Here is a 12,795-nt window from a genome sequence, read left to right on the forward strand (position 1 = left end):
ATTGTTCATTTATTCCTTTGCTGGAAATTAGAACTGAATTTAGAAATAGTTTTAAAACAAATCAAAGCTTTTAGTTTTTCCACTTACAAAGTCCGCCATGTAAAAAGCAAATGCGCTATGGCGCGATGCAACTTTTTAAGGGAATGGGAGATGAGACTCTGATTGGTTTATTCCCAAAACACACCCATAACTCATTAAGAGAATAAGCTCAACCCAGTTAGAGCATGTGTTGCAGTGGAGAGCAGATTTTTCCGTCCCTTAAAGTGGATTCTGACAGGCCCTTAATGTTTTTAAACCCTGCGCTTTACGCCTAGATTGTTAAAATAGAGCCCCTAGTCACAAGGTCCAAAGCACAGGGCGCAAAACCAACAATGCGCCTTAACACACCTCTTATCTAGACCGAAACACCCATCAGTCTACAAAGTGGCGCAAATGGATTTGCTATTTAAACAGCGTGACAGAAAATGAGAAAATTATGATCTGAAAATAGCAAGACATCATAGAAACACTTCTTGTGCCTTATTGCGCCCGGTGTATGATAGGGCACAATATCTTCTTAACATATATAATTAATAACTTTGCAACTGTTTAGATTGTTTCAGGTAATCTGTAAATCTGTGATCTGTGAATTTGTTATAAAACATAAAATACATGTGTGCCTTTTCTCATCCTCCACTTTTACTTTTATGAGTAAACTAGGTACTTTTTTGATCAAAACATATGAATACGTCTATTCAGACACTTTTAAAAACAAGTCCTTACACAACCTCACAATAAGTGAACTGTGCAACTAACCAGGAAATACCTATGAACTAGTTAAACAAGTTTCAGTCTTGTATGCTTTTGTTATCCTCCCTCACTCCTCGTCATTTGCTTTTTAAAATCTTTTGCGAAAGTTCTCGCAGTCTTTAGTTATGAATTTTTAAAAAAACTATCTAGCAAACATCATAATGAAAGCTGGAGACGACAATGAAGAAAGAAGGTAAGATTTCAAATATATATATTTGCGTGAACTTAAATTCAAGTGAAACCAAAAGTATAAAGTTAGTATAAATTATACTGCTTACCAACCTAGAATAGCTATTTACATTTTGAATTCTATTTTTATATTGCAAAAAACCCTAACCTTCTAAAAATATTAGAGTGAATATGATGTTTAGTGAAGTGTATCTAACAGCATTTAGCTGTTGAGATCAAATTCACCTGTGCTCAGTTTTTTATCCTTGAAGATCAGATAAGTAATTGAAAACACCTATTCAGTTAAAAAAATAAAGATTTTCAGTTATCTATTTACCTCTACGTTTTCATGTGGCTTAGATTAACTGTTGGTTCTGATTATATATATATATACACATACTGATTATATATACACACATAGGGAGAGAGAGAGAGAGAGAGAGAGAGAGAGAGAGAGAGAGATTTCTTTTTAACTAAACATTACTAAAAGCAACAATTAAATTTGCTGCAACATAATTTTCTTCTCTAAAGTTAAAGATTGTGTTGCTCTTTCAGAGCTCAGACAAAATCAGGCTCATTTGTTCCCAGTGTTGTGTCCATAAAAAGTGACAAATCGATGAAAACGCCTATTGAGTTACCAAATGGACATGTTCCAGATCAAAGGTAAATATTACTGTTTTCCTACATTATTATTATTAATACTCCTATTTAAGTTTAATGCAGTGTAACATCCATTGAATGGTTTTGCATCAACTGTAAGGCAGCTAAAACATTTGTTGTTCCCAATTCTTGATGACTACAAACTTTATTTGTAAGAATGCAATCAATGTTAGCAGGACTTGACAATAACTTTTTTGATCACCAGCCACTGTGGCTAGTAGTTTTCCAATGTAACTAGCCACTCGCCATTTTCACTAGCCACAATTTTCTTGTTGGGAAAATTTTGACATTGGCATGCTAAAATTACTTGATTTAAATTGTGTCATGTCCACATGTTTCCTTAACTTTTTTTTTTGCTTATGACATTTTATTGCTCAACAATAAGGATTCACCCTTTTGTTCTCTGGCCACTAAACTAATTATTTCCTTGCCAAATTTTTTTTTGTGTGTCAAAAAAGCTAAATATAGCTGTATACATACACTTTTTATTCAACAAAAATGTTCTTAAAAAACAACTGACATTCAAAAAAAATATTCTCATTTATCTAAAACTATACACAGCAGTCTGTCCTGGCTAGAGGTACCAGATCATTAGGTAACTATAGATAAATGGAGAGTTGATCTCCTAAAGCAATGTTATTGTAAAGGATGACAATTACACCATATTAACAAAAATAATTGCAAGCAAAAGAAAGCAGGTGAAATACTGTTTGCGATAGTGAAACGACGATCACGTGCACACGGTTAACGCACACGTGTTAATAATCTGTTCAAAGAATCCTTAAAGCAAAACTGGCAACAGCTGCTGCATACAAAGAAATCTGGAAATCTCTTGAAAGCAGCATGACAGTGGGCGTACAAGCATCGCTTTTTTTCAAACTATTTCAAAGAGAAACGATCGCACCAGTTGCGCAAGGAAACGGGCGCTTTTAAAAACTTGCATGCTTCACATCAGCTGTGTCTTGCTCACAATAGCCCCTTTCACACATACAGACCTTTCCGGAAAATTACCTACGCCTATTCTCCGAAAAGAGAAGTTGTAACATTACCAGTAATTTGCTGGAATGCTGCGCTGTGTGAATGCAGAAGGAAGATTGCCGGAAAGAGCGCATGCATGTCTAGAACGTGCTGACGTGAAATGTCTACTTTAGCCAATCAGAACTGTCAGACGCATTCACGTCCGCGCAATTTATGCAAATAAAAGCTTTTGAATATTTTTCCAGACACCTTTAGCTGCTAGATGTTAGTCAGATAACATTTATATGTTTCTTCTTAATGCCAACTGTGTAATTAATTATGGATAATATGCTTATGATAAGCCGTTGTTTGGTTACCTTCAAGCTCTGCATTGCATGTGCCTGTGAAGCAGCTGGTGAGAGCCAGCACACACACACACACACACACACACACACACATCATGAAAATCTTGACATGCGAAAGTGTGTCTCTGTTTTTATCGAAGTTTTTCACAACACTGTTCCATCCACAGAGTTTGTAATGTAGTCAAATGCTTACAAACACAAGCGCAGCCGTTTAGAGGTCATTTCTGGTTTTTGATGTAAGAATTTACCGGTATTTTGGAAAGGTGTGTATGTGTGAACAGGCTCTTTTTTAAAATATCGGTAAATTTGTTCCGCCTATTTTCCGGAAAGAGAAGCTGTAACATTACCGGTGTGTTACCGCTGTGTGAACGCAGAAGAAACATTGCAGAAAGAGAACGTGCACGTCTAGAACGCACTGGCGTAAGATGTCACTTTAGCCAATCAGAACAGACGCATTCACGTCCGCGTGGTTTATGAAAATAAAAGCCTTTGAATATTTTCCCAGTCACATTTAGCTGCTAGAAGTTAGTCAAATAACATTTATATGTTGATCTTAATGCCAACTGTGCAAATAATTATCGATAATATGCTTATGATAAGCCATAGTTTGTTTACCTTTAAGCTTTGCGTGTGCCCGTGAAACAACACAACACATATTATGTACATCTCGACATGCGAAAGTGTTTCTCTGCTTTCATCGAAGTTGTTCACAATACTGATACATCCACAGAGTTTGTACTGTAGTCAAATGTTTACAAATACAAGTGCAGCCGTTTAGAGGTCATTTCTGGTTAATGATGTCAGAATTTACCAGCATTTTGGGATGGATGTGTGAATGCTCTTTTCCGGAAAAAAAATTTCCGTAACGTCCTCGCCTGTGTGAACAGAGCTTTTTTGAATTTACGGGTAAAGTCGTTCCAGAAATTTTCCAGATATTTACCGGTATCACTGTGTGAAAGGGGCTAATGTCTAAATAGATTCACTTTATTTGGTGAACAAATCAAGTCTCTCATATATCTAATAAAAGACAGAAAATATTACTTTACAATCCGCATTATACATAAATCAGATTAACATTTTTACATTAGTCAATAATATTACTGTAATTTTTAAAAAAGCTGAATAAATATATACTTACACACATTTACTTAAGTAAATAAACAGAATTATTGATGGGCAAAAATCTGCGGAATTCTGCGCACACATTCCGTGTGGGCCTACCGATGTCTCACCGTGGGCCTGATCATCCTCTCATTCAGTATTCACCTCATCTTTAGGAAGAGGCAGCTCTGGCAATTTAAAATTTATTTTCAACCAGCCAAAGTGGTTAGTGGGGGTTAGTCTGTCTAACCAATCACAGCTGAAATCTACCCGCATTTGGCAGGCTGGCGGGTGTTAATGTCAAGCTCTAATTGTTACCCAATATTGAGATGGATTTTGTTGTCTTTTGAAGTTTTCGACGGAGAAATAATTCACCTGAACCCAGTGTTTTGTCTCTGAAAAGTGACAAATCAATGAAAACACCAATTGAGATAAAATATAGAGATCCTCCAGGGTATCAAAGGTAAAGACAGAATTTTTTTGTTGCTAGTTGTTACTGTGAGACAAAAAAAAAAAAGTTTTGCAAAGAGAAGTAAAAACTTTATGGTATAAATATGTAAGGTTGGTTAAAAATTCTGTCAGTTAAAAATCCATGGCTGTGATGGTTTTGACAATGTGGTAGCCAGAAAACAGTGAAAGCTAAAGTTATTTTTTCCTCAACAATTGATTTTGTTTTGTTGCTGCTTTTGGCAAAGACACCATTCACCTGATCCCAGTGCTGTGTCCCTGAAAAGTGACAAATCAATGAAAACACCAATCGAGTTACAAAATGGACATAATCCAGGAGATCAAAGGTATGTGTAAATTATTTTACAACTTTGTGTGACATTAATAAATTGTTTTGCGTTATTCATTTAAACACTCTCCTCCAATAAAATTAGCATCTGACAGGGGAAATGCAACACAACATGAACAATAAAAATCGGGTGTAAAAATAGTGCTGATTCTTCACTGTGTGTGTTTAGTAAATCCTGACAGTACTATTTTAACACCAATATAACTATTTGCTTTGGCACAAATTTTTGTTCAAAAGTGTACACACTAAAACTCACAGAATCTGAATCTCACATCTCTAATAAAATATGATCTCAGTACATTTAAATATTCTTCACCTATGCAGAACTCTGATTAACACTCAACCTTAAACCCAAGTAATTTTTTGTGATCAAAATAATGTAAAATATATACAGTCGTGGTCAGAATTATTAGCCCTCTTTGAATTTTTCTTTTTATTTTATATTTCCCAAATGATGTTTACCAGAGCAAGGACATTTTTACAGTATGCCTGATAATATTTTTTCTTCTGAGGAAAGTCTTATTTGTTTTCTTTCAACCAACAAAAGCAGTTTTTAATTTTTTAAAAGCCATTTTAAGGACAAAATTATTAGCCCCCTTAAGCTCTATATATATTTTTTCTCGATAGTCTAGAACAAATCATCGTTACACAATAACTTGCCTAATCACCCTAACCTAGTTTAACCTAGTTAAGTCTTTAAATGTCACTTTAAGCTGTATAATAGTGTGTTTAAAAATATGTAGTAAAATATTATTTACTGTCATTATGACAAAGATAAAATAAATCAGTTATTAAAAATAAGTTATTAAAACTATTATGCTTAGAAAAATCTTCCCTCTGTTAAACAGGAATTGGGGAAAAAATAAACGGGGGTGGGGGGGGTAATAATTCAGGGGGGCTAATAATTTTGACTTCAACTGTATATGGAAGTTATTCAGACACAACGTCAAACCCTTTTACTATAGTATCTCACAGTATGTGATTTGTACATAATTAAAATTTTTATTCCTTTAGCACTTTTACAATGTAGATTGTGTCAAAGCAGCTTCACAAAGAATATCATAGTAAATTGATACTGTGTCAGTCCAGTTTTCAGAGTTTTCACTGCTAAGAGTCCAAACACTAAAGAGCAAATCCATCAATGCGCAGCCCCACAAGTCCCGAACCATGCAAGCCAGTGGCGAGGAACAAACTTCACCAATTGACAAAAGTGAAAAAAAAAAAAAAAAAAAAAAACTCAAGAGAAATTTGGCTCAGTAGGGCATGATTGCAAACCAGGCACGCGAACACATAGTGCTTAACTTTTGTAAAAATAAAAGTAAGTGCCCCCGCTCTTCAGTTTCACGATCGCCCCCAACCCTACCCCCTGGCCTTCAGTTCGCGATCACATCCATCTACCCAATACGCTCTTCAGTTCGCGATCGGAGCTCCAGCCCCTGACCCTGCACATGCCCCCTGGAAGGTCTCTGCATGGGCCTGCTGCAAACTTTCCCCCCCAAAATGAATTTGTTGTTACAAAATGTTGAGACTTTGTTGTCTTTTGCAGTTTTAGAGAAAGATACAATTCACCTGATCCCAGTGCTGTGTCCCTGAAAAGTGACAAATCAATGAAAATACCAATTGAGTTAAAAATAGGAGATGCTACAGAGAATCAAAGGTAAATATAAGTTTTAAAAGTTTCATATGACATTAAATAAACAATGTGGCATGATCTATTTAAAGGAACACTTAATTTTTTTTAAGTTAAGGAGTTGACTTAAATGATTTTTTTAATCCATTCAACCGATTTCTTGCGTTTAGGTAAAGGTGGCTACAGCAGTAGTTTCCTGACTATTACAGAATGAGAGTATAGTTGCTACCAATATTGAGCTATAAAATAGTTTCTCATATTCCTTTTATCTTAATACATTATGTAACATAAATTGTAATCCAGACTGAACACTGCATATTACTAAAACCCACTGTCAAAATTACAGTGTACATAAATCCATTTAATTAAAGTTGAAGAAATCGGTAACACTTTACAATAAGGTTCATTAGTTAATGCATTTACTAACATGAACTAATCATGAACAACACGTGTACAGCATTTATTAATCATAATTGAACATTTACTTATGCATTATTAACATCCAAGTCCATGCTTGTTAACATTAGTTAATGCACCATGAGTTAACATGAACAATGAACTACTGTATTTTCATTAACTAACGTTAACTAACATAAACAAATACAGTAGTAAATGTATTGTTCATTGTTTGTTCATGTTAGTAAATGCATTAATTAACATTAACTAATGAACCTTATTGTGAAGTGTGACCAAGAAATCTAAGTGACTTTGTGTCTGTGCGTTGACTTTAGTTCTTTGGAGAAAACACATTTACCCAATGACACAATGAGTGCAACACAAATCCCAATTCAATCAAGAGGTGAAACAAATCCAGCACTCTAGAGGTATGGTTTCAATGGACACCAGTTCAACTGTTAGCAGATTTAAGTGTTTCCTAAATCTGAAAGTGGTTCGGAGACTCACCTCGTAAATTTGAGTGAAAAAGGATGAGTGCAAATGATGAGATGTGAACTCTTATCAAATGCAGTTTCAGCAGTGGACAGCAGAGCATCCCTGACCCCCTACATTGACCAATGACAAGATGTCTTCTGCTGTTTGTTCATCTAAACTAATAATTTATGAAATCTGAGGGAAAAGAATAGACATAATAAATGACAGTGAAAGCTGCAAAGAAGTCCAAATCAATAGCACAGATTTACATTATGACTAGACAAAAAATTAATGCGGTTTTGGTGTAGCTAGTGTGCTGTGGGCTATTTTAGCAGGCTTAGGTTACTTTACCTGCTTGGTTGCAGAAAAGCAAAAGAATGAGTAAGACAAGATTATGTATGTAGAGTCACTGATGTTTTGATGCTGACTTCAAAATCTTATTTTGTCTGTAAGGTATTCACGAACAAAATATTATCAGGATATTCTGACGGCTGACAGCCTTCCTGGAAGATTCATCCATCAGTATGTTAACAGACCAATGTGATTTATGTATTTGTGAATATTGACTGTTATTGACGAATATATTTTCAACAGACAGGATTCCGAAACCCATAGACAAAAAATCCAAAGATTCAAATCAAACATAAAACAGAAACATCAGTACATTTTTGAAGGATTTGCAAAGCAGAGAAACCCAACACTCCTCAATGAGATTTACATAGATCTCTACATCACAGAGGGTGGGAATGGAGAGATCAGAAATGAACATGAATATAAAAGGATAGAAAAATCTCTGAAGACTGCAGCAACAGCAACAATACCTATAAAATGCAGAGACATCTTTACACCTTTACCTGGACAAGACAAAGCCATCAGAACTGTGCTGACGAAGGGAGTCGCTGGCATCGGAAAAACAGTCTCTGTGCAGAAGTTCATCCTGGACTGGGCTGAAGAGAAGGAGAATCAGGACGTCCAGCTCATCTTTCCACTTCCTTTCAGAGAGATCAATCTGATGAAGGACAAAACACTCAGTCTGTTAGATCTTCTTCAGCTCTTTTTCCCTCAAACTAAAGAAATGGAAATATCCAGTGACAAATATAGAGTGATGTTCATTCTTGATGGTTTGGATGAATGTCGGCTTCCCTTAAATTTCAGAAGGAACGAGACTCTGAGGGATGCAAACAAAGAGACATCAGTGGATGTGCTGCTGACGAACCTGATTGTGGGGAATCTGCTTCCCTCTGCCCTCATCTGGATCACCTCCAGACCAGCAGCAGCAGATCTCGTCCCCTCTGAGTGTGTCCATCGAGTGACAGAGGTACGAGGCTTCAATGACCCTCAGAAGGAGGAATACTTCAGCAAGAGAATCAGTGATCAGAGTCTGGCCAATACAATCATCTCACACCTGAAGTCCTCCAGGAGCCTCTACATCATGTGCCACATCCCAGTGTTCTGCTGGATCTCAGCCACTGTTCTGGAGAAGATGTTGAGTGAAGCAGAGACTGCAGAGATTCCCAAGACTCTCACTCAGATGTACACACACTTCCTGATGGCCCAGATCAACATTAAAGACATGAAGTATACTGAAAAAAAAGACAAAGACATTATCTTCAAGCTGGGGAAACTGGCGTATGAGCAACTGGAAAGAGGCAATATAATCTTCTATGAGGAAGACCTGAGAGAGTGTGGCATTGATGTGGCAGAAGCTTCAGTTTACTCAGGATTGTGCACTCAGATCTTCAGAGAGGAGTTTGGCTTGTATCAGGAAAAAGTCTTCAGCTTTGTTCATCTGAGCATTCAGGAACATCTAGCGGCTCTATATGTGCACCTCTCCTTCCACAACAATGGTGAAAATGTGCTTGAAGCACAGGAATACAGAAAGCCAGGAACAATGTTGAGCTTACACAAATGTGCAGTTGATAAAACTGTACAAATTTCAAATGGACGTTTTGATCTTTTCCTTCGTTTCCTCATCGGACTTTCACTGCAGTCAAATCACAGCCTCCTAAAAGATCTTTTGGGGAAGAAGCCAGGCAGCTCACTGAAAATAGAACAAACTACCGACTATCTTAAGGAAAAACTCAAATCAATCCCTTGTTCAGAAAGGGCTCTTGTTGTTTTCCACTGTCTGAATGAACTCAACGATCATTCTCTCATTACTGAAATACAAAACTACCTGAACGCTGGAGAAATAAAAACAGACACTTTGTCCCCACACAACTGGTTGGCTCTGGTTTACATTTTAATGACATCAAATGAGAAGTTTGAGGAGTTTCAACTTCAAAAATATGGACGACTGGACGTTGCCTTGCTCTGGCTTCTGCCTGTGATCAAGCTTTCAAAAAGGATTTTGTGAGAATATTTATAATTCAAAATCAATGTTATACATATTTACACTACAGTAATACTTTTCCACTAATTCATGCACCACAGCTCAAATATTTTACCTTTTGTACAAAAAGTATAATACTTTATAAATAATATGGTTGACTTGCATTTCTAGGCCTGTTGCACAAAGCTGGTTTGGGTTTTTAGCCTGGTAAGTTATAATTTGTGGTCCATATGATCCAGAGTCAACAAAGAACATTTAAATCAAGCATTGTGAAACAACCCAGCGGTGCCCACACTCGGTCCTGGAAGGCCGATGATCTGGAGAGTTTAGCTCCAACCCTAATCAAACACACCTGAACCAGCTAATCAATCTCTTACTAGATATAATAAAAACTTCCTGGCAGGTGTGTTGAAGCAAGTTGGAGCTAAACTCAGCAGGACACTAGCCCTCCAGGACAGAGTTTGGACACCCTTGACTTAGCCACATCTTAAATGATTGATTTTGTCTTACTTTGCAACTCTGTTTCTTCAACTCGTTTTGTGCAACAGGCCTCAGTTGTCAGTTGTAAGGCTCTGTATATATATATATATATTTATTTATTTATTTATTTATTTATTTATTTATTTTAAACTTACAATAGGGCAGACATTATCCCACTACATAAACAATGTAAAAAAGTAAATGCTATTCACAGTCTACGAGCCACAAAAACAGCTAAATAAGTCATGTCTATTTCTTATCATTGGCAGGTTGAATGACTGTAATATCACATATAAAGGCTGTGCAATATTGTCTATGGTTCTTTCATCCGAATCCAATGTGAGAGAGCTGGACCTGAGCAACAACAACCTGCAGGACTCAGGAGTAGAAATACTCTGTATCGGCCTGAAGAAATCGGCCAACGCAAAACAACTGTATGTGCTATGATATAAAGCTTAATATAAGAGCAGTATAGTGAAAAATGAGTTTATGCATAAGAATATTAAATAAAAAAATTCTATCTTTCTTTAGGCTAAAAGAAGGGTTTGAAAAGAAGAACATTGATCTAGCCTTATTGCTTAAGCAGAACACAAGCTTTGAAGATTATGTATGTCGCACTGCTGGATTACAGGACACAGAGTGTAGATTGGAGTCTCTGAAGTAGGAATACATTTAACAAACTTTTGAAAACAACTCACATATTTCTATACTGTGACTACATATGTATTTTGTCTTATCTGTAGCCTGACCAACTGTGGAGTAACAGAAGAGGGTTGTGTTTTTCTGAGCAAAGCTCTGATTTTAAATGGTACCTATCTGAAAGTGCTGGACCTGAGCTGTAACGCCATTGGAAACTCTGGTGTGAAACACCTTTGTGCTGCTCTGGAGAACGTTCACTGTGCACTAGAAACAATGATGTAAGTGATATCACAAGTACATAAACTCAATTCTTAAAATAATTAATTGAAGTTAATAATAAGTAATGCTTCTTTAATTGCTTCATTTATAGGTTTACAGGGGTAGGATGAATGAGTATAAATTATGTTTCATTTTTTCCTCAGATTGGCCAAATGTGGATTGACAGAGGAAAGTTGTGCTGCTCTGGCTTCAGCCCTCAGCTCAAAAACCAATCTGACAAATCTGGATCTGAGTATTAATGATCTACAAGACTCAGGCATGAGGAAGCTCTGTGTGGGACTGCAGAATCCTCACTGTAAACTACAGAAGCTGAGGTAAAGATCTGGATTCACTGATCAGATTAACTGTTTAAATAAGAGTATAACAAGTGTTTACTTGTTTCCTTTAGGTTGTCCAACTGTAATGTAACTCACGAAGAACTGAGGGCGCTGACTGAAGCTCTGAAATCAAATCCATCAAAACTGAAAGAGCTCGATCTTCTCGTGAACAATCTGTAGGAGTCAGACTTGAACATGATACTGGACAAATCATCAGACAATGAAAAGAAACATCTAGCAAGTCCAGATAACAACACTTTGTGTGTGAATTAAGACACACAGTAACACTGTTTAATTAAAAAAAACATGTAAAGAACTCCATTAATTGTGTAAATATGAGTTGCACAAAAATAAAAATGCTGTAAAAAACTTAATTACTCATACACCATTATTGTAATGCCAAGCTGAAAATCCACGAAGCAAGAGAAGTCAAAGCTGGCAATAAGGCTTATCAGAAAAGTAATTCCAGACAGTGTGTGTAAATGAATGCAAATGATCTAAATTTAGAATGTAACATATAGTAATGTAACCAGCTTACTCACCCGTGTTTTCTCTTCTTGTTCAGTGCGGAGTTTCTCCATTTGTTTAAATGCTACCACTATACTTGCTTAACAGGAGACATCAATCTGTTATTTTTTACCATCTGTGAAAATAAACGTGACTATTTGTATTATCTTTTGATGCATGTTATTTTACTTTTCATGTTCAGAAAAAAACTGAAAGTGTTGTACAACTACATAAAGCAAACAATACATTTAAACTATAAGAATTGTGCATCCTCAGTTACCTGACAAGCGATGATGCTTTGCAAGTGAAATATTTACCTCAAGATTTGTAGGTGAAAATAACTCTGAATTACTTGAACCATGTTGTAGGATGTATGAATGATGTCTGCTTGCAATGACACCTCAAACATGTCCTGCAAGCAACAGATGTAATCAGTATCAGCACTGTATGAGAAAGAAAGCCAATATATTATCAGTAACTTTATTAAATTTATATATATATATATATATATATATATATATATGTATATATATATATATATATATATATATATATATATATATATATATATATATATTTACACACAATACATTATAACGTCCTTGCAAAATATACCTATAAATACAAAATGAGACAAAGACAAATCCACTTGAATACACACTTGCACACTTACTAAAACCATTGTAATTTTTCTGGGATTAAAACAGCCCCTCTGAAGCTCTAATAATATGAATTGTTTTATTCAAATACATAATCAATAACTTGGTAACTATTAATATCAGTTTAGGTAATCTGTAAAGAGGAATTTGTTATAAAACATAACATATAAACATAAACATTATTTTGTATTTAATTTGAGATTTACTTCCAAGTGTGCCCAAAGGGTGAGTGCCTTATTTTAATTT

At 35.7% G+C, this 12,795-nt stretch overlaps 1 protein-coding gene across 4 annotated transcripts; it reads left to right on the plus strand.

Moving 5' to 3' along the window:
• The first annotated feature begins 865 nt into the window (after positions 1-865).
• On the plus strand, positions 866-12,058 carry nlrp16 (NACHT, LRR and PYD domains-containing protein 16). 4 transcript variants are annotated; one of them, XM_005157811.6, is made up of 12 exons: positions 866-982; positions 1,513-1,620; positions 4,393-4,503; positions 4,736-4,834; positions 6,383-6,493; positions 7,790-7,858; positions 7,931-9,688; positions 10,418-10,582; positions 10,680-10,808; positions 10,892-11,065; positions 11,210-11,380; positions 11,455-12,058. In XM_005157811.6, exons 1-12 carry the CDS (start codon positions 951-953, stop codon positions 11,561-11,563), a joined length of 3,036 nt encoding a protein of 1,011 aa, XP_005157868.1. In that variant the 5' UTR covers positions 866-950; the 3' UTR covers positions 11,564-12,058. The 4 variants fall into 4 exon arrangements, with proteins under 4 accessions (XP_005157868.1, XP_073780122.1, XP_073780123.1 ...); XM_073924021.1 differs by having other exon boundaries at positions 1,546-1,620; XM_073924022.1 differs by lacking the exon at positions 4,393-4,503.
• The last annotated feature ends 737 nt before the right edge of the window (positions 12,059-12,795 follow it).

This window comes from Danio rerio, chromosome 15 (genome assembly GCF_049306965.1).
Source record: "Danio rerio strain Tuebingen ecotype United States chromosome 15, GRCz12tu, whole genome shotgun sequence".
Lineage (NCBI taxonomy): Eukaryota > Metazoa > Chordata > Actinopteri > Cypriniformes > Danionidae > Danio > Danio rerio.

Excerpts from the sequence above, each read along its gene's own strand:
- nlrp16 (XM_005157811.6), top strand. The coding sequence starts at position 951 with ATGAAAGCTGGAGACGACAATGAAGAAAGAAG. Across the intron at positions 1,621-4,392 it reads GGACATGTTCCAGATCAAAG|TTTTCGACGGAGAAATAATT; the intron begins GTAAATATTACT and ends TGTCTTTTGAAG. Across the intron at positions 6,494-7,789 it reads GATGCTACAGAGAATCAAAG|GTATTCACGAACAAAATATT; the intron begins GTAAATATAAGT and ends TTTGTCTGTAAG.